This window comes from Psammomys obesus, unplaced genomic scaffold, assembly GCF_907164565.1.
Source record: "Psammomys obesus unplaced genomic scaffold, mPsaObe1.curated_primary_1811, whole genome shotgun sequence".
Taxonomy (NCBI): Eukaryota; Metazoa; Chordata; class Mammalia; order Rodentia; family Muridae; genus Psammomys; species Psammomys obesus.
Genome location: NW_026596069.1, coordinates 11,659,104 through 11,681,382, shown reverse-complemented (window position 1 = coordinate 11,681,382; position 22,279 = coordinate 11,659,104). Strand labels below are relative to the sequence as shown.

The window sequence follows — 22,279 nt, the reverse complement described above, 5'->3', positions numbered from 1 at the left end:
CCTCACTGTCTGGAGACAGTATCTCCACTGAGCCTGGAGCTCTTTCGGCTATGCTAGCTGGCCAGGGAGTTCCTGCAACCTCACTGTCTCCACCCATACACTGGCACCTGTGGCCAGGCCTTGCTTTTTATGCAGGTGCTGGGGAATCAAACTCGGCTCCTCGTGTTTACACAGGAAGAAAGGGCTCTTACCTACTGAGCTATTTCCCCAACCCCTGCTTAAACAAGAATCAAGTTGGTGCTCAGCCATCTGCAGTTCATTAAGTGCCCCTGATGATATTGATAACCCCACAAGTCTGGACTATTGGCCAAGTAAAGAGACCCCTTTCTGTAGTTTCTGCTTCACTGACTATTCCACGACTCTGCCAACTCCCTTCCCTTAGTCCCACACCTTCCTGTCCTTTATCCAATGAATTGGAGTCACAAAAATAGCACACACAAAAACTCTTCAAAAACAACATAAAACTTTATTAAGATCTTACACTGTCATCAGGTACAGCCAAAGAAAGGGGTTTGTAAAAGACAGGGAGAATCCTCTTCCCATGTGCTCCTGCCATCTCAGACTGCTGATGGCAACAAATGCGCTACGTAAATCAACCCATTAAGTAATCCAATGTTCCCTTTCTATACAGAAGAACTGAGTTCACACTGTTAAAAGCTTTTTATAGCACAATTGAGAAGCAAGGCTCACCTAAAGAATAACTTCTAACAGCTAGTAAAGCAGCGCAGGGGCTTTGTGTTGCTTCACATCTCAGTTTCAGAGTGGGAATTCAGGAAGGCCCTCCTACCTCCCAGTCACCGTCCTTCTCTTCAGTCTTCTCAGACCAGTTCGTGAACCACACATTGTGGAGTTGTTCACCACAGTGACAGCGGACAACATTCTGTGAACTTTAAAAATCATGATGGCTGGATCATCCTAGCTTTTGTTGATTCTAAAGGATTCCTTATAGAAAAACCCTGATTCAGAATGCTGTGATGAGCTATCCCAGCAGCTGCAGGCGGGATGGTCTTCCTCAGGGAAAGCTCACTGCAGAGCATAGCTCATTTCCAGGCTCCCAGCTCCCCCTGTGGTTCTTTTACTTACTGTAGTGTTGCAAGAGCAGAGGGAGCATCGGGGAATCTGCTCCAATTGCCACTCCGACAGCTCTCTGCACTGTTTGTGGAGAAAAGAGGAATGGTGTCCATTCACAGCACAGGACCCTGCTACAAATGTGACACGCTTTCCCCTGAGGGCTAGACCAGGCTGCTCTCTCAGGCACATGGTAGAGAAAATGTGCATGATTCAGAGTTTGGTATTTTATACGCTTCACCTAAATACATTTCTTTCTTAAGGCAAAGTCTCACTATCTACCTTTAACGGCATAGGCCTCACTCTACAGAACACACTGGCCTCGAATTCAGAGATCTTCCTACCACTGCCTTTCAACTACTGAAGTTAAAGGCGTGCACCACTACACCCAGCTTAAGCCCACTGTGAAAGCTTCCTTTTAGGATCTCCTAATGCTTACCATGTTTATTACTGTAAGGCTGAAAAACTTACTTCTAAAATAAACTGTACAGTTTGTGTTCAGTTAGTGAGCTAACCAACAACTTGAGGTTTGTGGGGCTCAGGTTTTGAGTACTAGCATTTATCACAGATCTCATCAAGCTCTTTAAAAAAATAATACATTTTATCATAAATATTTAGATCAGATACTGGCATCAAAAGAGTATCTAAGTCTGTCTTCATGGTGAAAATATTTCAGCAAACTTCTAAAAGATTTTATATCTTCTCAAGTGTATACCATTTATAAATTAGTTTTAAATGGAAAAGTAACTATTTTAGATGGATTAAATCACCATGTCAACAAATCATAAATAAGGTCATGATAGTGAAAATAAGTTAATACACAAGGCTTTGCTTTTAAAAACATCAACAACAACTGACTTGGCATACTTTAAAACAGGCCTAATCAGGTGTGCACTGTGCACCTGCCCACCTCCTTTGCTGAATCTTTTCTTCGCTCCCTACACCTAGGGAAAAAGACAGCAGCACTGGCAGACACCCAAGTGTGAGGGTCTGGCTGCTGCACACAAACTCCTTACTGTGACAGACAAATGGGGCTCAGAGTGTGCCATGAGCCACTCCTCAGCCACGTTACAGTACATCCATGGTCAAGTGGATTTGGCTGCCAGCTGAGCTTCAGGGGTGTGCACAGAACTGCTCTAGGTTCTGTCAAGAAATGTGTCCTAACTTCCAAAAGTTGTCTAAATCATTGAAAGATAGGACAAGCAGGGATGGGATGATGCCATTCATATAACTGTTTTGGAGAGAGGTCAGATTGTTAAAAGCACTATTTCCCAATCTACTGGCTAGTAAAGATAAATTACCTGTCGTTAACTTCACATGTAAATTCTCTTCAACTATAACCTCTAATACTGGGAAAGAAATAGTGAAGCCATTCAGAGAAGTGAGTATGACTGGCCTGTGAAATTTAAAAGGTGTTCTATTAACTATTTAGTTTGACTCTGATTATAATGAGAAATGCAAAGCAATAAAGGAGAAAAATACCCCCCCCCCGTCATTATCAAATACAAACCTGCAGGTTCACAATTAACTTAAAGAAAGCTGAAGAGCATGCAGCTGCTCTAACACACCGGGTTCAAGTAAAGGTAAAGGGACACTTGCTCTGTATTTACATCTGTAAACATACAAATATAAAATTCACCACATCTACCCTGTAGTATAGCATTGCTTAGTTCCCAATTACACAGTCACTCAAAAACCTTTAGGAAATAAAATGCCCCAGGCTACATAACTGAACATTATGGATACTGAGTTCTTGAGGTACTCAAGCTAAGTGCCATTGCTTAAGTTATATGGACCAGGGATTAAGCATCTCATTGCTTGAGATGCTTTCCTTTACTCCCTACACCTGACATTTTATTAACAGGATCAATGATGGAAGAAGATTGACCTGACAGAAGCAGTCAGCTATAGAGCTGGAGTTGTCCTTGTGGTAGGATGTCAAAACTTACAACATTCTTAAAGCATTAAATGCACGTAAGCTCTAAATAGTGTCATCAAGGAAGTCTCTATTATACAGGCCTTTTATTCTGGATTGGCATTTGGAATGGAATTACTATAGTGCTACCAGGGAAACATTCTCTAGGCTTTAACTTGACCCTTCACGTGGCATCCATGTCTAGTGTTAAAACTCAAAGGCATGAGAACAAGAGAACCAATACTTGGGTGGCAAGGATAAACGTGAAGTTGAAACATTTAGTCTCTTCTATAATCAAGTCCTAACAATACCATAATACAGTCTCACATCAGCTCCTGATCAGTTCTTCTCTTAAGGAATTAGACAGTGTACAGTGATTAGATACTGAAAAAAATAAAGAAAAATAATTGAAAATACAAGAAGAAATAGAAACATGGAATTTCTCACAAGGCCTTGGATCAAAAAAAAACTTACAAAAAGATCGTTTGAAAATAATCATTATTTTTAAGCTCATTAATACACAGAAATCATCACTTGGCTTTAATTCATGTTAACTCACTAATAAAATAGTAAACAAACCAATATTTTAAACCATTTTATAATTCCTTGTCATTTCTTGTGTTAGTACCATTCTCACAACACGTACAAAAATAACTGTACAGGACTATTCACCTAACCTGTCTCCATGTCTGGCAAAGTCCTGGCCCTGGAGGAGACTGGCCATCAATCTTCACCGTAGATGTCCCCGGCAAAAGGTAGGTGCATGTGACTGCCAGTGACACTGGGCAGTCGAGATAAATCTGGCAGGCTCTGGATCCGGGCTCTGAGTTCTTTACGCACCAGGGAAACTCTGGCTAACTTGCGCTTGTATTCCTGTGACAACAAACCACTCTTGTTAGCTTTCACACTGAAAAAGCAAAACAGCTTTCTGCTAATTCTCTGAAGAAAACTTTTATTTTTCAGTTAATGGCAAATAAATCATTTCACTATGAATTTTAGTCAAAAGGGCTATAGAGGTAGGAGATGGGGTGAAGATAAAAGTACATAATACCCATGCATGAAAACAGCATGATGAAATCCACTTGAATGTGCGTATGTTTTCTTAAACTTAAGTTTCAAAGTGTTTTCTGTGATTGCTGGCTATAAACCACTGCAGCATTCTCAGTAGCTGGGACTTTGTCTCCAATACAAACCTGCTGCTTCATAATAACACATTGTAGTTTCACTGGTGGTGGTAGGTTTGAGACAGTTCCATGAAACCGAGGCTGGCCTTGAATTCAGTATGTAGCTGAGAATGATCTTACAATTCTGATACTGTTGCCTCAACCTCCTGAGTACTAGGATGACAGCCATGTGGTGCTGGAGATGGAATGCCAGGTTCTGTGTACATTAGGCAAGCAATCTACCAAGGGAGCTACAGTTTCAGACTCTAGAGTCTTTATTACTATCTCCAGTTATTACTGCCTTAAAAGTTAAGGTCATAAGTATGCCCCCACTGTTATTAATAAAGGATGCAGCATTATGCACATTTTGAAATTCTAATAGCCTTACTTCAATGCAACTTGCAACATTTGTAATGGTATGCATTTCTTTGATGTACTTAACTTCAAATGGGGAACACAGATCAACAGACTAGGCACCAAAAGCACAAAAATAGATTTTAAAAGGCTGGCATCCGGTAACCCAAGGACAAAATACAAAGTCAATCAGGATCATCTTTGGTTCAGCAGGAAGAGCCTACAGTCTGTAGTAGGCATTTCTCACTCTAAATGAAGGCTCAGATCCTCAGTTAAATCCTCCCCAGGAGAGCACATGAAGTTCCCATACTCCTTTAGCCAACAGGGATTAGGGTTTAGGAGGAGCTGTACCTCAGCGCTGGCTGCACACCTCTATCTCCTTAGGGATTTCCAAGAACATACAGTTTGTTAGGGGTTTTGTTGTTGTTTGTATGTTCGTTATGAGAACTATTGGCCCCACTACACATCAGTATCTGAGAATATCTGGGAAAGGTCCAGACCATGTAAACTGTGTAAAAGCCTCCCAAGTGAGTGTGAGCCACTTGCCTGTATTTTTGATGTCCAAAATACTATCAGTCAGGGAGTGTCTTCCTATTTCTAAGCCTCTTCTTTAAAAGTGGAGTTACCCTAGCAGGGCAGAGGACTTGTCAGATGAGTATAACCCACGCTCTAAAGAGGGAGAAAGACTCGAAAACAAAGAACTGGGCATATTAGCTGCAAAGCACAGGCAGAGCCATACACATGAGCTATCAATATTCTTGCCTTTTCAACCAATTCTGATGCCAAGGTCCACTAACAGACACCTCAAAGTCTCTACAGTGTCATGGGCTGACTCCCTTCTCACTTTCATACTCTTTCCAGGCACACCGTTGTAAGATGGCAAAGTTGATTCCTACCACAGAAGCTCAAGTGCTATACAGACTTTAAAAGCAGGGGAATAGGCTTCTTTGGTTTAACTATACACTTGTTAACATCAATTCTGGAGAGGAAAGGTGTACCTCAGTGATAGAGTGCTTGCCTAGTATGTGCAAAGCCGTGGGTTCACTCTTCAGCAACAGGTAAAACAGTGTATCTGAAGGGAGATGTACAATGAACTACCAGAGCATCTTGTTGTTTCTGAGATCATGTAACACGATAGAGCATATGCTTGAAAGAGGATCTGTATATGAAACCAAAGGTAAGAACTGAACAGAAGCAATAATGCTGACACTTTTGTATTTAACATTCTGGGGTTTTACAGCCCTAAGTATTAAAGAATTTAATCAAAACTGAAAACATTTTTCTACCTATTAGTATAACCAACTTGTTTCTTTTCTGTATGTGCTATTACTCTACAACCTTTGTCCCACAAACTGTTCTCTGACCTCCACATGTGCAACACGGCACACAAATATGTGCACATACAGATTGTGTTTAGTTCTGAAAGAATGTGGGCTTTTTCAGAACCCGAGGCAACTTCCCCATAACATTTCTCTGTAATTTCAAATCACTATCTGTCAAACTTTGGCTGTGTTTTTATGTCTTTGTCAAAAACCATGCATACCACTATTTACTTCATCTATCTAAGCTAACACGCACACAAATCTCCACTGTAAGAAATAAAACCTGGGAGGGGGCTACAGCTGGGATACAAAGCAATAACCTGTGATTAATTTAAAAAAAATAATAAAATGCAATGGCTTAGATTAGCCAGAGACAAGACAAAAAAAAAAAAAAACAAAAACAAACAAACAAACAAACAAAAAAAAAAACCTAAGCAAAATGAGTGCTAATTTGGGTTTCAACTCACACAGTAAGATGAATAGAACTGACACCTTCTCAAGCAGCCTATAGCATGGGGAACTACTCTTAACATTGATTTTAAAAAAATTATTATTTATTCAGTATTTTGTGTGTGTGTGTGTGTGTGTGTGTGTGAGCCAGCAGGCCAGAAGATGACACAAGATCTCTTTATAGATGGTTGTGGGCCATGTGGGTGCTGGGAATTGAACTCAGGTCCCCTGGAAGAACAGCCAGTGCTCTTAACCTCTGAGCCATCCAGCCCCTTAACCTTGGTCTTTTATGTCTACACCAGTCTGCTATTCACTTGCCCATCTCATCCCCACAACTCTAACGCTTGCAGTCTTTTCAGTCCCAGTTTCCATTAAGCTCACTTGCACTGGTTTAACCCATGCCTCCACTCTTTTTTTTTTTTTTAAGGTTTATTTATTTACTATATATAGCAAATAAACACTATGTACACCTGAACACCAGAAGAAGGCACCAGATCTCATTAGAGATGGTTCTAAGCCACCATGTGGTTGCTGGGAACTGAACTGAGGACCTCTGGAAACACATCTCTCTAGTCCCCATGCCCTCCATCCTTAAATTTTTTACCCATAATCCAGGAGTGGTGGTGTTGCACATCTTTAATCCAAGGACTGAAAAAGGCAGTTTGAGGACAGCCTGGTCTATGTAGAGTTTCAAATTAGGCAGAGCTACATAGACAGACACCATCTCAAACATACAAAGGGTTGGGAGCAAGAAGGCTCAGCTACTAAAGGCTAGGCCCACAATGAAAAAACAAAGACAGATAAAAACTTACCCGTATTTTATAGTTGTTTCACTGCCTAGAACATTTCTTTATCCACCCTTCCTCCTATGCACTATGTCTGTCACCTTTGACAGCAGGAGCCCTCCTCTTGCCATGCTTCAACACTGAGTTAAGGTTCAGGTTTAGTTCAGAGGTAAAACAGGCCTGGAGGCCTGGGCTCAAGCGTAGCACCAAAGGTAGTAGTAGTGAAACCAGTCCCTTAAGTGATACAATCCGACTTGTAAGTCCTGCCAAGTGAGTTGGGACTTCAAACTACAAGTAGTTTGCCTTGCAGCCAATGCTTACTGTCTTGCACATCCCAGAAGACTTCAACACTCTCCTGACCAAATACTGCCACCAACACTGCCTACTGGCTACTCCAAGCCTCAGCTGACCTGTGCTATGCTCGCTCTTCAAAGCTTCATATCTGTGCTGGGGAGGAGTGAAGTGTTCCTGATTCAACTTTTCTTACTGTAACAAGCAGAGCACTATAAGTCGGGAGACTTCAGATAAACTGCCTCCTTAAACTTCTACCTGCATGACCTTGGACAAGGAATACCTCTGATTATCTTAGTATTGTGGTTTCTTTAGGGAGAGCATCTGTTTTAGAGACCCATGATGCTTAAATAACCTCAAACTTTCAAATCATAAAGTGTTATGTAACTGTGATTACTTTCTGGGATAGCATCTGAATTAGCTCAAAACCAGTAGTTTGAACAGTGGCTCTCAACAATCCTTCAAGGCAGTTCCTCATGCTGTGGTGACCCCTAACCACAAACTTATTTTTGCTGCTACTTCATAATTTTGCTACTGTTATAAATTGTAATGTAAATATCTGTGTTTTCCAATGGTCTTAGGCAACACCTCTGAAAGGGTCATTTGATCCCTAGGTTGAGAACCACTGAGCTATAAGAATAAACTTTGTAGACTGGGTGTGGCCATACACACCATAATCCTAGCATTTGGAAGGCATAGGCAAAGTAGCCTAAAGTTCATAATTAGTCTGGTCTATACAGACTAAGTCTATATAAGGTCTATACAGGCCAGACTAAGCTAGAGTTCTGGAAATCCTGTCTGTCTTAAGAAGAAAACAGAAAAAATAAAATAAAAATCAAAAGTTATTTTAGCCTTCATAAAGTTGTTCTAAAACTCTCACTGATTTAAACATTTTAAAACTTGTACATTTATTCATGGTTTCTTGAAAATGCTCTTATTCCTACCCTCTTCTCATACACAATTGTGACAAACAAAACAAAGCCAAAAACCACAAGAGAACTAGGTGTAGTGCCACATGCCTGTACTTTCAGAACTTGAAAGGAATGAGGCAGGATTGTAAACAGAAGCCCACATGAGCTGGGGATATCTAGTCTCAAAGACGTAACTAAATAAATACATATTAAAAAAAAAAAAACAAAAAACTACCAAAACAAAGATGGAGAATTTCCACTGCATTCCCCAGATGCCGGGAAGGCTCAGCAATGAGGACTGTCTATTAGAGCCTCACCCCCTTCTTAGGACCCTTCTGCTGTAGCATAAGGAGTACTACACCAAACCAGAAACCAAGGATGATTCTTGTGGGCTGGTTTTGTGACCGGGTGGAAGCAACTTGAGTACATTTCAGAACGCTTTGAAAAAAGCCTTAGACAAGTCACAGCTCCCCTTTGCAACTATCTCTACAGTTCTGTAAGTATAACATGACTATACTGACAATACCCAACATCAACATCTACACTTTCAGAAGTGACATCCTGGCATGGTTGTCAAAGACTTTCCTTTCCACAAAATTTCCTAAAGACAGAGAAAATGAAACACTATTTCCACAGAATTTCAGAAGCGGCATCTAGGTAAATATTCTAACAGCTCTGTGTATCAATTAAACTGATATATGATCACTTAAATTCTACTGTGAACTCAAGGTATTACATCTAGTATACTCTAACCCAAACGAAAAACGCCAATCATTCTTCTAAAGACTCCATTTCATTTCCACACATAGAAACTACATGTATACATGATGAAACTATATCACCACCGTTAAGAAACGTCACTCAAAGTCAACAGAAAAATGAAAAACCTATACAGACTGGCTCAGTCCTTATGCTCGCCCACTACGCCAACTGGTTTTTTAAATCCCGGAGTTAATTGAGCAGTGGGTATTCTGAAAGTCACCTACTGAAAGCTCCTAAATCACCTACTGGATCACCACTGAAAAGGGTTAGCAGTCATGACTTCCCAACTCAAGACCAGAGGAGAAAACTGTGATTAACAACTTTTTGTGTTTAAAGACCTGTCATTAAACACCTTTGGCTATTCAGTAGCAGACTCACCATTTTCTCCTATACAGAGATTTAGATGATTTTTTATATTCAGTAACAGAAAAAAAAATATAGAAAGGTGATCAGGGGCTAGTTAATCGAGAAATGGTGCCTAGCACTCCAGGAAAGCTCAGCTTTAACCTTAAAGGTAAAGGAACAGAGGTGTTGGTACGGCAGGAGCTGACAAGGAGCATACAACACTGGTGGCTTCTCCACCAACCAGGCAACTCAAAACTCTTCTTGCCTGCACAACTCTGCTAAGTTCACTGCAATTTTCTTGTTGCACTGCAGGTGTTTTCACCTTGGGATTAAGGTTTTATCTCTGGTGTTCTACATTGAGGATTTGCCTAGGTTTAGACTGCATTCTGTTTCCTTAATCTTGCTTGGCATTCTAGTTCCCTTGGAGCAAGAGTTTGGTTTCTGCCATTCATTCTGGAAATCCTTAGTCAATGAGGCTTCACATTTTTCCCTGCTTCTCTCCTCTGGTATTCCATACACATAACTGTCTCAATTCTTGGATGTACTATACACTATTTATGGGTTCCACTCTGCACTTGTTTAGGAAGTTCTCATTGATCTCTCACAAGTTCAGTTATTTCCACAGCTGTCCTGAATTATGTGACTGTCAAAAGAACTAGGTGAAATTTTCTTCTGTTTTAATTTGGGACATCTTCACCTCTCTACATACACTGCCTGTCCAACTTGGCATGGTGTTTTACCCACTAGAACCCTTAGCATACCAATCATTTATGTTAAATTCCTGGCATGATCATTTAAAAAACTTGTCACAGATTTGGTTGACTCTTGATTTGTCTTTTTGGAATGCCTTTTAGTGATCAGTATGTTGTTTTCCTGACAATGAGAGAATGTACCAGGCACCAGTGAAGGGAACGTCTAGTGTGTGAAGTTTTGTGTTAATCTCATGGGAATGAGGCTGTTTAAGGCTGAAGACGTAGGTGTTGGCACATCAGCAGTACTGCTCCTGCTGCTCTTGGAGGTAAACTAAACTCTTGTGAGAGCTTCCAAAGCACTGGAAGGCAAGTGCTCGCATATATGCCTTCAGTCCCCAGCACTCACTCTCCTACTGCTCTACTCTAAGGAATTCTGTTTGCATGCCCCCTGGTCCTGGCTTCTGCTTCTGGATAAACCAGACAGCTCCTTTGGTAATGCGGAATCCCACGTTAGTTCAGCTCAGTGTCTGTCATCTTATCTACACCACCTAGCTAACAGCCACATTGACCAGTGCTTCCCCCTACTTGGTATTAACCTAGTAAATAACAAATCTTAATGATGGGTTGGGTGAGTTGGCTAATCTTGGGTGAGTTTTCAGAGAAAGCTCTGAGCAACTTGCTATGTAAGCAAAAGCATTTTTCAAAGCAGGTGGCAACAAAGAGCTAGCTATCTCCTAATTATTCTATAATAGGTTTCTGAGGTTGCTTAGGTGCAGGGTGCGTATCTTTTTTCTTATCCAGAAAATCTAAACATAGTTACATTCTCAACAGTCCACTAACTAAAGTATTCTTTGAAATTAAAATAATTTAAAACAATGTGGCATAATAAACACTGAATTTTTATCACAATCAGTTCCTACTTAGTTCCACATTGTGACATGTGAATGATCTCAATTTTGAAGTATACTGATTGTTCCTATAAACTCCCAGGCACTAATTATGTTATATTGGAATAAGACTCACTGAGCTTCAAGAATGAAGCAAACTTTGTTCTGCAGCAATTATTGTTCTAGAGACTGACTACAGGCCACTAGGCCTGACCAAATCCGACTATGACATTCCATTACTCTAAGTGTCACCAGGCTGTCCTTAAATGTCTAATCACTGTTTAAGAGCCTCATGTTTTACCTCACTGCCAGCCCTGGGACACCTCCTCATGAGTTATTGGTCAGAGGCCCCTTAAACACAAGCTGTTGCCATCATTTTTGGTTGCACACTAGAACCAGACTTTAAAACCCTAATGCTGAAAGCACAGCATACTTTAATTACAGAACAAAAAACACTGCACTGTTAACTGCTGTCATTACTGTTTTGTTCCCTTGTCTTATCCTACTTCCACTATCAAACTTCAAAGCTACCTACCTGTAGTCTACTTCCACATATAGTTCACTCTGCCATAGTACACACTAGTATCAAACAGCTTCTTGTTCCTGTCACATGTGGATTCTATACCTCACACTTCAGTTCTATACAGCAGGCTCTGTAGAGTGACTTATAAAAGACACAGTGACAACATGAGAAGCAATTGTTGGTCCATTCATACTGACTTTCAGCTGCGGATACTGTGTGCCACAGCACAGGAAAATAAGTATGTCATATATGTGAAAAGGCTGCAATTCAGCATCAGAAAAGTTCCAGTAGCACAAATGGAAGGTTTTGTGGATTCAAAAAATAATCAAGAGATGATTTCTACATCTTTTGTTCGGCATATAAATTCACGACAATGACATCAAAATCAGCACACAGAAACATTTAATCCACTAAAAACTGCTCAATTTTCCTCTTCTTTAACTCCATGGGGAAACTTTTAAACTACATTTTGGCATTTTGTAATTCACTTATTGAGCGTACAAAATTTATACCTTGAATACTAAAGAACTTGTAAGTCAAAGTAATTAAAACCTTTTAAAAACTGGGAAAAAAAATCCAGTCCTGTTTATCATACACAAATGTTGATACACTGTATTTTTTAGAAGGGGTCACATATAGCTCAGGCTAGCCTCCAACTCACTATGCAGTTAAGCATGACCTTGAACTTCTGATCCTACCTCCACCTCCCCAGTGCTGGCATTACAGGTATGTACCTTTGTGGTGCTCGATCAAACTCAAAGCTTCATGCATGCTAGGCAAACACACTACCAACTGAGCTACACCCCCAGCCTAATAATTTATCCATCCATCCATCCATCCGGAAGGGGGCATGCATGTACCAGGACATAGGATTCGAGGTCTTAAGACAACTTGAAGGCATCAGCTCTTGCCTTCCTCCACATGGGTTCTGGGGATCAAACTCAGGTCAAGCTTAGCAGCAAGTGCCTTTACCTGCTGAGCCCTAACACTGATCTCCCAATACTTTGATTTATACACATTTCAAGGTGTTTTTAATGTACTGTGTCCATTCGCTTGTGGATATCAGAGGACAATTTGCAAAAATCAGTTCTCTTTCTCCTATGTAGGGACCAAGGGCTAAACCCAGATTATCAGGTGTGGCAGCAAGTGGCTTTACCCACTAGACCATCTTGCCAGTTCTTTCTAAACATGTTTATAACTGTATCAAGCTCACAGGTAAAAACCACCGTAACATACTAACTCTACTACAAACCCAACCTTGTCTCACTTTGCTGTGCCATGCCCTGTTCTTAGGTCACAGCCATTATATCTTTACTGCTGTTGCTTATATTATTTCTTTCTTGCCTTATCTAGAATTACTGAATATGCCTTTGATGATCCAGAAAAAAGTAAGACATTTTCTCATGCATAGCGCCTATTGCATGTGTCTTATGATGGACACTAACAAGTTAGGGCATTTCCAATGATTACTCAACTGTGACCATTTTTATTCCCAACAACCCTACTCTACCAACTCTCATAGTACTGAGATAACAGTGGACCAATCCTAAAGCCTCATGCATGCTAGGCAAGTTCTGTACCACTGAACTACAAACAACCCAGTGCCCAGATAGTTGCTGCCAGGGGAGACACATATTCTTCAGTACAGAAAGGGTAAGAGGGTAACAGAGATGAATGTGATCAAAATAATTGTATAAATGTATAAAATTATCTTAATAAAACACTAACAAAATTTTTTTAAATACCTTAAATTATTTGTCATAGAAAGGACTTTTTGGAATTTGTTGAATATTCTCGAAAAAAAACAGAAATGAAAGATTATATTTTACAAATTTATTATCCTAAGATTTTTTTTCTTCCCTCAGAGACCATAACTTGTCTTGTAAGCATATAATTCAAAGTTTATCTTCCTAATTATTCAGTCCATGAATACAAGTGGTACTTGGCAGAAGCAGATGGATCTTTGCAAATTCAAGGTCAGTCTGGTCTACATATTGAGTTCTAGGACAACCAGGGCTATGTGGTGAGACCCTGAGGAAAGGAAAGAAAGAAAAGGAGAGGGGAGAAGAAAGGAGAAGGGAGGGGAGGAAATAGGGAAGGGAAGGGAAAAAACAAGAAAAAGGAAGGGAGAAAGGAAGGAAAAAAGAGCATGCTTTAAACAAGTACAATGATAGCAATCGAAAGTCTAAGGAATTAACAAACCCAACAAGAAGCACATACTCATATTTGTAGAAAATGCACAGGAGCTAATTAAGTTTTTTACATTTATGCTGAACAAGTCTGACACTGCTGTGATCTCTGCCAAGCTCTGAAGGCCTGAATATTTTAGTCACTGCAGATATTCATGATCCTTGCTAACTCACTTCAAGTCATTTTAAAAAGGAAGCCTGTGTTTCCTGTGGCTCCCACAGACTACGACAATAGCGGGCATACTTGGCAGTAGTCAGCATACACTGGGAAAACCCACTTCCAGTCAGGTCTCAGGTGTCCAGAAGTTCTAGTCCTGACTTTCTGACTACCTCTTCACTCACCTAAGCAACAATTAGCAAACTAGTTAAACCTGTGACAGTAAAACCTTTTCCTCAATGTAGACCTGAATCAAAACCAACAAAACCAACTCTCTCAACTTTAATCTAGGCATGGTGGAAAATGCTTAATTCCAGCACTTGGAAACTGAGGAGGAACGATCTCCTGTTTCAGGCCAGCCCATGCTAGAGACATCTTATCTCAATCAACAAAAACAACAAAAAAGATGAGATGATGACACAACCACTAACAATAATAGACAAGCAAAGACTGCATTCTAGAAGACTAAAACAAAAACCATCAATAGTTTAATAAAATATAGAAAAAAACATTTTAGAAATGATTAAAATAGGAAGACTAACATCCTGGTGTGTGCATGATAAAAAAAAAATTGAGCCTCTAATGCAGAAAAGTAAAGCTACTGTTTACTGAAGAGAATTTGACATAGTCAACTAGAATAACTGTTCTTTCTTTCTTGTCTCTTTTATTGAGACAGGATCTCACTGTGTAGCTCTGGCTGTCCTGGAACTCACTATGAAGACCAAACTCAAAGTCAGCCTCAAACTCAAAGAAATCCATCCACCCACCTCTGTCTCCCAAATGTAGGAATAAAGGAGTAAGCCACTTGGCCTGGCCAGAATGACTTTTCATGCCAATCAACAAAACAATAGAATGCCTGAAAACTTATCCTTTAAACACCAATAAAAGGAACTAAATTGTTTTTGACAAGCTGTAGCATGGATGGACCTAGAAGTTATAATGCAAATTAAACAAACATTTCATTACTCTAAAAGTCAAGGTAAAAGTCAACCTAAGTAAAAGGAAAGCATGGAAAACTTGTTTCCTGGGTGAAAAGCTTCAGATTTGCAAGAAGAGTTCTAGATGCAGAACATGCAACAATGGAATATACATGAACACTATAGAAAAGGCTGTAAAGATGAGAGGCCTTGCAAGCATGATAAACTGGATTTGGTTTCCAGAACCCAGGAAAAAAAAAATCTGAATGTGGTGAGGCACACTTGTAATCCTATCACTGGGAAAATCAGAGACAGGAAGATCTCTGAGACTCATTAGCCAACCAGTGTGGCCTACTTGGCAAGTACAAGGCTAGTAAGAGACCTTGTCTCAAAATTACTAAGTCAAAGGTACGAGGGAAACAGAGGCTGATATCCTGCAGTACACACACACATAATACATGTATTTTGGGCTGGAGAGATGGCTCAGAGTTTATTAAGAGCACTGGCTGCTCTTCCAGAGGTCCTGAGTTCAATTCCCAGCAACTACATGGTGGCTCATAACAACCTCTAATTAGATAGGGTGCCCTCTGCTGGCCTACAGGCACATATGCAGGCAGAATACTGTACACATTGAAAAAAACGAAACAAAAAACAAAATACAAAAACAAAACGAAACAAAAACATTTATTTCCTATTGGCTCACTTTTTTTCCTCATAAGCACTTAAAACTACCAAAAATAAACAAAGATTTAATTTGAAAGAAACTCGGAGCAGTATTTTCTAACATCAAGAAGTTGAATATAACAGACATCCCAAAATGTTATTTAAGCCAGTAGTTTGCAACCATAACAAACTGAAACAAAGCAGGTGGACAGTTAGTTACTAATCTGTAAAACAGGATATAACCTGGCTATTTTTTAATGAAATTTTTATTTTTTTTATGTTAATTACAGTTTATTTACTTTGTATCCCAGCTGTAGGCCCCTCTATAACCTGGCTATTTAATGTCAGATTGGTAATCAAGCAAAGAGTATATTGTAGAGAGCTTGCTTAGAATGGGCAAAGTTCAGGGTGTCATCCCCTAAAATAAAAGGAAATGGGGGGGGTGATAATTATATGGAACTGTTTACAGTAAATGTGCAAAATAAGACAACAGTTGTGAATACAACAATCTCATCCTTAAATTCTCGTTAAAAGGAATAATGGAATTGTATGTAGCATCTATGCCTTTAGCAATTGGTACAAAACTATGATCACACACTACCTGTATAGTAGTAACAAAACTTTACCTCTAACAGGCATGGTGGTGCACACTTGTAAGCAACAGAGGCCAGCCTGGGCTTAAGAGCAAGAATTTGTCCAATACTTCATTACTACTACTCGGGGCAGCTCAGCCCACCACTGCAGGCATACTAACAGTTTAGATGAAGTCCTGTAAGGTCTCAGCATCGCTCACCTTCCCTCTCTCACTCACTCAGCAACCAAAGTACCATCAGTGCCCCTGTTCCTTCCTGCACTATGAACTTTTGTAATCATCTCTTCGTGGAATTTCAAGTGCCTTCCTCACTGCAATTCCAACCTACTTTGACTTTCATCTCACTCCTAAGAACCCTCAGCTGCTAAAGTGCTAAACTCTAGGCGGTGCTGACCATCTAAGTGCTCTGCCTCTGCAGGCAGCACACCTGTTCATCTGCACATGCTCTCTGCCCCATGCAAGAGTAAGGAACAGAGGGGAATTCAATCCCAAGAATTCAGATGCACTTGGCACTGTCCTCTTTTCAGCCCCAGCACTGCTCACTGCCCAGCACTGGCCACTCTGCTCCTGCAGTCTTAGATCACTAAGGTGTTCCTCTCTTTAAAGGAGAAAATAACACTTTCACAACGTAAAAAGTGGCCATTTTCTCGTTTGTTCAAACCACTGAGCCAAATTTCTGGCGGTCCTCTTCCCAGCTTTCTCTCTCCACAGTGTCAGTCATTCTCAGCCACCATGGCCCATAAATTTTACTACAGCAAACTGAGGTATCGAGAAGAAAAACCACGCTTCATATGCTTATTTTAATACCTTATTTTAATTATTGCATTGTTATTAACTCCTTATTATATCTACTTGTAAATTAAACTATCTCAGGTACTAATGATAGGGGAAAAAATGACCCATGACATGATAAAAGAATGAGCATTCCCAAGTAAAATGCAAAGCATGAAAATGAGAAGGAATAAAATTTCATACACACAACAAGATTAGTTGAAATGACAAACATGAACGATGAGAAAGTGATCAAATTCACAATGTTCACAATTAAATGCAAGACTTACAGGTCAGTATGGACATGTAGGAATTAAGCTTTGCGGGAATGGCATTTCACAACACTAGTAAAAAAAAGTCATTATTTTTGGGTTTTAGGGGAGAAGGCTGGGGCAGAATCTCACTATGTAAGTAGAGGCCACCCTGGAACCTCCTACAAAGACCAAGCTGGCCTCAAACTCATGCTTTAGTGCTCCAGTCTACAGTGTGCTACAATTAAAAGAACCAAAAGAGAGAGAGAGAGAGACAAGAAACACTATATCTGGTCTATTAATTATTAATCAGTAAAGGAACACTTAACTGTCACTTAAAATTTGTCACACCTCGCTGGGCACAGTGGCACTTGCCTGTAATCCCAGCACTCATGGAGGCAGAGGCAGATAGATCTCTGAGTTTGAGGCCAGTCTAGTCTACAAACTGAGTCTAGGACAGCCAAAGCTACACAGAGAAACCCTGTCTCAAAAAAATTCACAACTCTGTATCATATGCAAATTTCAATAAAATTACTGAAAAGCAATATAAAATATCAGAGGATATTTATGGCATATATGGGAGCTATTATATATGCATTTATGTATGTAAATATGTATGTATATGTACATATGCATATACACACGTGTGTATATACATACACACACAGGCAAAGACATGTGAAGATATAAAATCAGAACCTAAGAGTGGTGAAAAGAGATAAGAATTATAGGAAAAACAAAGCAAACACTTCCAACCAAATATACAATCACTAAAAAGATTATCAGTACTCAGCACGGGTGAAATTACACACAAAAAAGATGTTCTCCTGCTGCAGGCTTTAAGAGTCTGGCTTGGAAATGCAGCTCAGTGGAAAAGCAGAAGCCTAGCATGCATGAGACCTACTGAGAGCAGATCCTTCAAAGAAGTTATATAGCTATGCAAACTTGTTCCATTGTTCTGCCCATAGCAAATTACTATAATGAATGCAAAGATTAACAAAGGCAACATGACAACACCTCAAGAAGGAACAGCTTTTGTGTCGGAGCACAAATGCATGTGAAAGACACAGGTCACAGTCAAGGTATCTCCCTACACTGCTTCCACTTTAAGGATCTCTCACTGGACCTGGAACTCATATTCAGCTATCCAGACTGACTGGCAAGCCCTAGGGGCTCTGTCTCTGCCTCCTGGTACTGGGACCTTGGGTACACATCACCATGCCCATCATTTCCACAGGGGCTACAGATCCTAACACAGCTCTTCAGGCTTACCTAGAAAGCATTTTACTCAGTGAGCCATCTTTCCACCCCAGAATGAGCTTTAATAGCCAACATTCACACAATGCCTACTATCCTTTGTAGAGCAGGCTGGCATTAAACTCAGAGATCTGCCTGCCTCTGCCTCCTGAGTGCTGAGATAAGGGCATCAAGCACTTCATAAAAGCACATCCCCTTCCACAAACTACATTGTGGAAACTGAGCAATCAAGGATCTTATTGATATGAAAGAATTTCCATCTGTACATTGGTTCCTCTCCAAAAACATTAAATGAAAATGTCACTTTAAATCATGTTATAGTGGTAGACACAATCCCAGTGCTCCTGAGGCCACGGCAGGAAGCTTAAGATTCCAGACCAAATCAAATAGTATCACCTATCAGATCTACCTATCTACTTACTATCTATCTTTTCCTGCCCCATGTCAGACAACTGCTATGTGGCCCAAGCTGGTCTTAATCTCAGGATCTCCTTGCCTCAGCCTTACAAGTACTACACCTGATGATAGTTCTATTCTCTGTTACCTGATAACAGTCTATTATCTGTTTACTAACCAAAGTTAATAAAAAGGTGATTACCAAATATACCAAAACTGTTATGAACACTTCATGCTTTCACTGATATCAAATGCTTTAATAGTGGCTTTCTCAAGACATTACATAGTCACTTCTCAAAACTGATACTTTTGTTCCATTTTAACTGAGACTGCTAAGGACTGTGACTTAGAAAACCACAAACTTTCAATCCTCAGTCCTGCTTCATGGTGTTGATGCCAACTAATACAAAGCATGTCTAAATATCTGATTACTTCTCAATGACAATTTACAGTGAGTTCTTGCTATTTGAGTATCTTTAAAATATGATCATGAGCTGAGCATGGTGGCACACACCTTTAAAGCTAGCAGTCAGGAGGCACAGGAACAGGACAGCCAGGGTTACACAGAGAATCCCTGTGTTGAAAACCCCAAAAGATTTTTAAACAAAAAAATTATAATTGAGGTGGTTTCTTCAATATAAAATTCAATCATGTGGGCTGGAGAGTTGGCTCAGAGGTTAAGAGCGCTGGCTGTTCTTCCCAAAGTCCTGAGTTTGATTTCCAGAAACCACACCAGGGCTCACAGCCTATCTATATAATGAAATCTGGTGCCGCCTTCTGACCTGTATACATAATAAATACATCTTCTAAAAAATAAATAAATAAATAAATAAATAAATGAATAAATAGATAAATAAATAGATAAATAAGAAATAGCTGTGACTCAAAATAAAAAAAAAATGAAGAAAAAAAATCAGTCATGCTGAACAATAAACTTCCCTCTAAGACTTTATTTCAACCCAGTGATTAGATGGAAAGGGAAGGATTAGAAAGCTGGAGAAATAAGATTTGGCCACAGGGTATACTTCTTCCTGTAAGAATAGGAAGGCAGGATGGCTTTTGAAGTAGAATGCATTGATGCTGGAGGCACTGTCTGGCCTCTCCTAACAATCCAAAAGTGCTCTGTGAAAGCGTGGGAGCTACTTCATCTCCCTATGCCCTACACCCGTGACTATAAAGTGTGGATAATAACACACCCTGCTGTGTAGGACTGAATGAGGTGATTATGTGAAGTGCCTACAACAGTACCCCTGAGACATGGAAAATGGTAGCATTACCATCATCAGCACTGTGTATGACTATGAGCTAGAAAATTTAGCTAGAATGCACCAGCCAAAGGGGCGGGTGGGTGGTGATCTATTTTCTACAGTTGCGTGTCAAATATAAACGCTATTTTCAAAACCAATGGTAGTCAACATCAAAAGTGAGAAAGCAGGTATTAGGTAGATTAATAAAGCTTCGTGCTTCAATTTTCAAAAACATGAGACAATACAGGCTTTGGAGTTTGATGTTTATTTTTAGCTGGAAGAATATGCTATTGGTGATGGCATCAATAGAAGATACGCCGTGTCCAATATCTGCAACAGAAGCTCGACAGAAGTTAAAGAAACTGTACCAAAAGGCTGAAGACAAAAACTATTGACATACTCACCCTTAGTGCTGCAAACAGTGAAACAAGTAATGATACATTAGGATGAAAGGCCACTACAACATCACACACAGGTAAGTCAACTACCAAATTCATGTTCTAAGAAATTCCACTGCATCTTTTCCATTTCAATTGGGCAACCTCTTCCAGGACAGAGCATAGTGCCAATAAATGAGCAAGTTTATGTGAGCAGAGAGGGAGCAAACTGAAAAATGACAGTGCACAATAAGGAGTTGAGCACTTGGGGTAGAATAATCAAACAGCTCTCAGAACTGTAATAGCAGTATAAGCACCTCCTGGGGCTTACTGAGAAACTAATGCACCAAGAGCTAAATAATAAAAAACAGACTTAAGAGGCAGTACCATGATACACCTACAAATTTAGAATGAGCTGTCTTATAAATAAAAGGCAGGATAATCTTACATTGCATTGGAATTAAAACAGTTCAAGTAAGAACCAGTCAATCCAATAGTCTGTTTTCAAATAAAACCAAGCCCAGCTCTCCCATGCCAACAAGGTTCTCTGCTCAAGAATAAGGGGCTGCTTCTTTATTAGGTCCTGAGCCTCCAGACTTGTCACCAACTGTAACAACTATACCCGATCCATCAATTACCTTAGAAGAGCATGTGTAAGCCCAGAGAGAGTGCATGTTGGGGAATATGTTAAGTGTGAGAAACAACAATTGGAGAGGATAATTTGAATACTTAATGACAGACCTAAAAGAGGATACATGCTAAGATTAGGAATTCAATAAACCAAACCATTTATTGCCACTAACACAAGACTTCATTAGACTTGTTATTTTCCTATTATTTTTGTGCTTGAAGGGTTTAAATTTCTACTACTACATGGAATTTCACATAAATAATTTTAAAATATAACAAATTCTTCTAATACCAAAATTTCAGGTTTACTTAATCAGGATGCTGTGGTTCAAGTGCAGGGAAAAGCTCTTGATAGCAAGAAAAAGCTTACCTGGGCCACTGCCTAAAACAGTCCATAATGCAAGAACTTTTAAGATACTCAGACAAATTAAGGCATATGAAAATTAAATTAAATTAAATTAAATTGGCACTAAAGAAGGAAAAGGTTACGCACTTCCAATTTATGTTCTTTCTCTGCAAGGGCTTCCTTTTGACACCGAAGAAAATCTGCTAACATTCGGGTGAGTTGCTTTCTATCATCTATCTCTGCCGCCAGTCTGCCATTATAGTCTGCCAGCAGCATGCAAGCATCCTCTACCATTTTAGAAAGCCTCTCTCCAGATTCTTTATCTAAGAAAGGCAGAGAGTAACACAATTATTACCCGAGAAAATGACGACATGCTGCTCCCATACCCTGCCTCCCAAACAACATCTTGGATCTCACTTTCTGTTCTTACCTGTTATTTTCTCAAGCAGGGATACTTCTTGAACTTCAACAGGCAAAGAAGCGATCCTTTGATGGACTGCTGCGTCACCTGAGGCTGCATTTTCTAAATCTTGTAATGCTCTAACAAGGTCGAGAGTCTAAAAAATTATATAACTTCAGAACCAAAAAAAATAAAGCTCTAACAATATAAAGGATTTGACACCTCTTTCATATTCCTAATCCTTATGAAGTATTCACCACCAAGAAGTCCGCAATAATTTAACACTTCTTAAGGCAACCTTTTTAAAAGTAACATTTTAGACTAATGTTTTTCATGTGTTTTGTCTCCATGTGTATCTATTTGTGCAACAAGATCATGCCTGGTGGCCCCAGAGACCAGAAAAGTATGCCAGATGCCCTGAAACTGGATTACAGATTTTGTGAGCTACCTAATGAGTGCTGAGACTAACTCAGCTTAACTGAGGTTAACAGCAGCAGTGTTTTTTAACCGACAAGCCACCTCTCCTGGGCCCCATCCTTTTTGATATTTTAAGTAAAGAAACTAGCCCGGTGATGCTAGTACGCGCTTTAAATTCCAGTAGTTAGGGGGCTACTTTAA

The 22,279-nt window shown here is 39.8% G+C and overlaps 1 protein-coding gene across 3 annotated transcripts in view; it reads right to left on the bottom strand.

The window, feature by feature from the left end:
* Positions 1-446: 446 nt before the first annotated feature.
* Positions 447-22,279, bottom strand: part of Rprd1a (regulation of nuclear pre-mRNA domain containing 1A) — a 46,018-nt gene continuing 24,185 nt past the window's right edge. Inside the window, exons 5-8 of one of the 3 annotated variants that reach the window (XR_008722217.1) lie at positions 21,692-21,818; positions 21,409-21,584; positions 2,579-3,856; positions 447-1,152 (exon numbers count right to left, since the gene is read on the bottom strand). Coding sequence is in view for 2 of the 3 variants with exons in the window: in XM_055625478.1 (XP_055481453.1) it covers positions 3,707-3,856; positions 21,409-21,584; positions 21,692-21,818 (453 nt within the window). In the remaining variant the exon portion in view is untranslated. Of the gene's footprint in view, positions 3,857-21,408; positions 21,585-21,691; positions 21,819-22,279 lie in introns of all 3 variants that reach the window. The other 2 variants (XM_055625478.1, XM_055625477.1) reach the window with 2 other exon arrangements.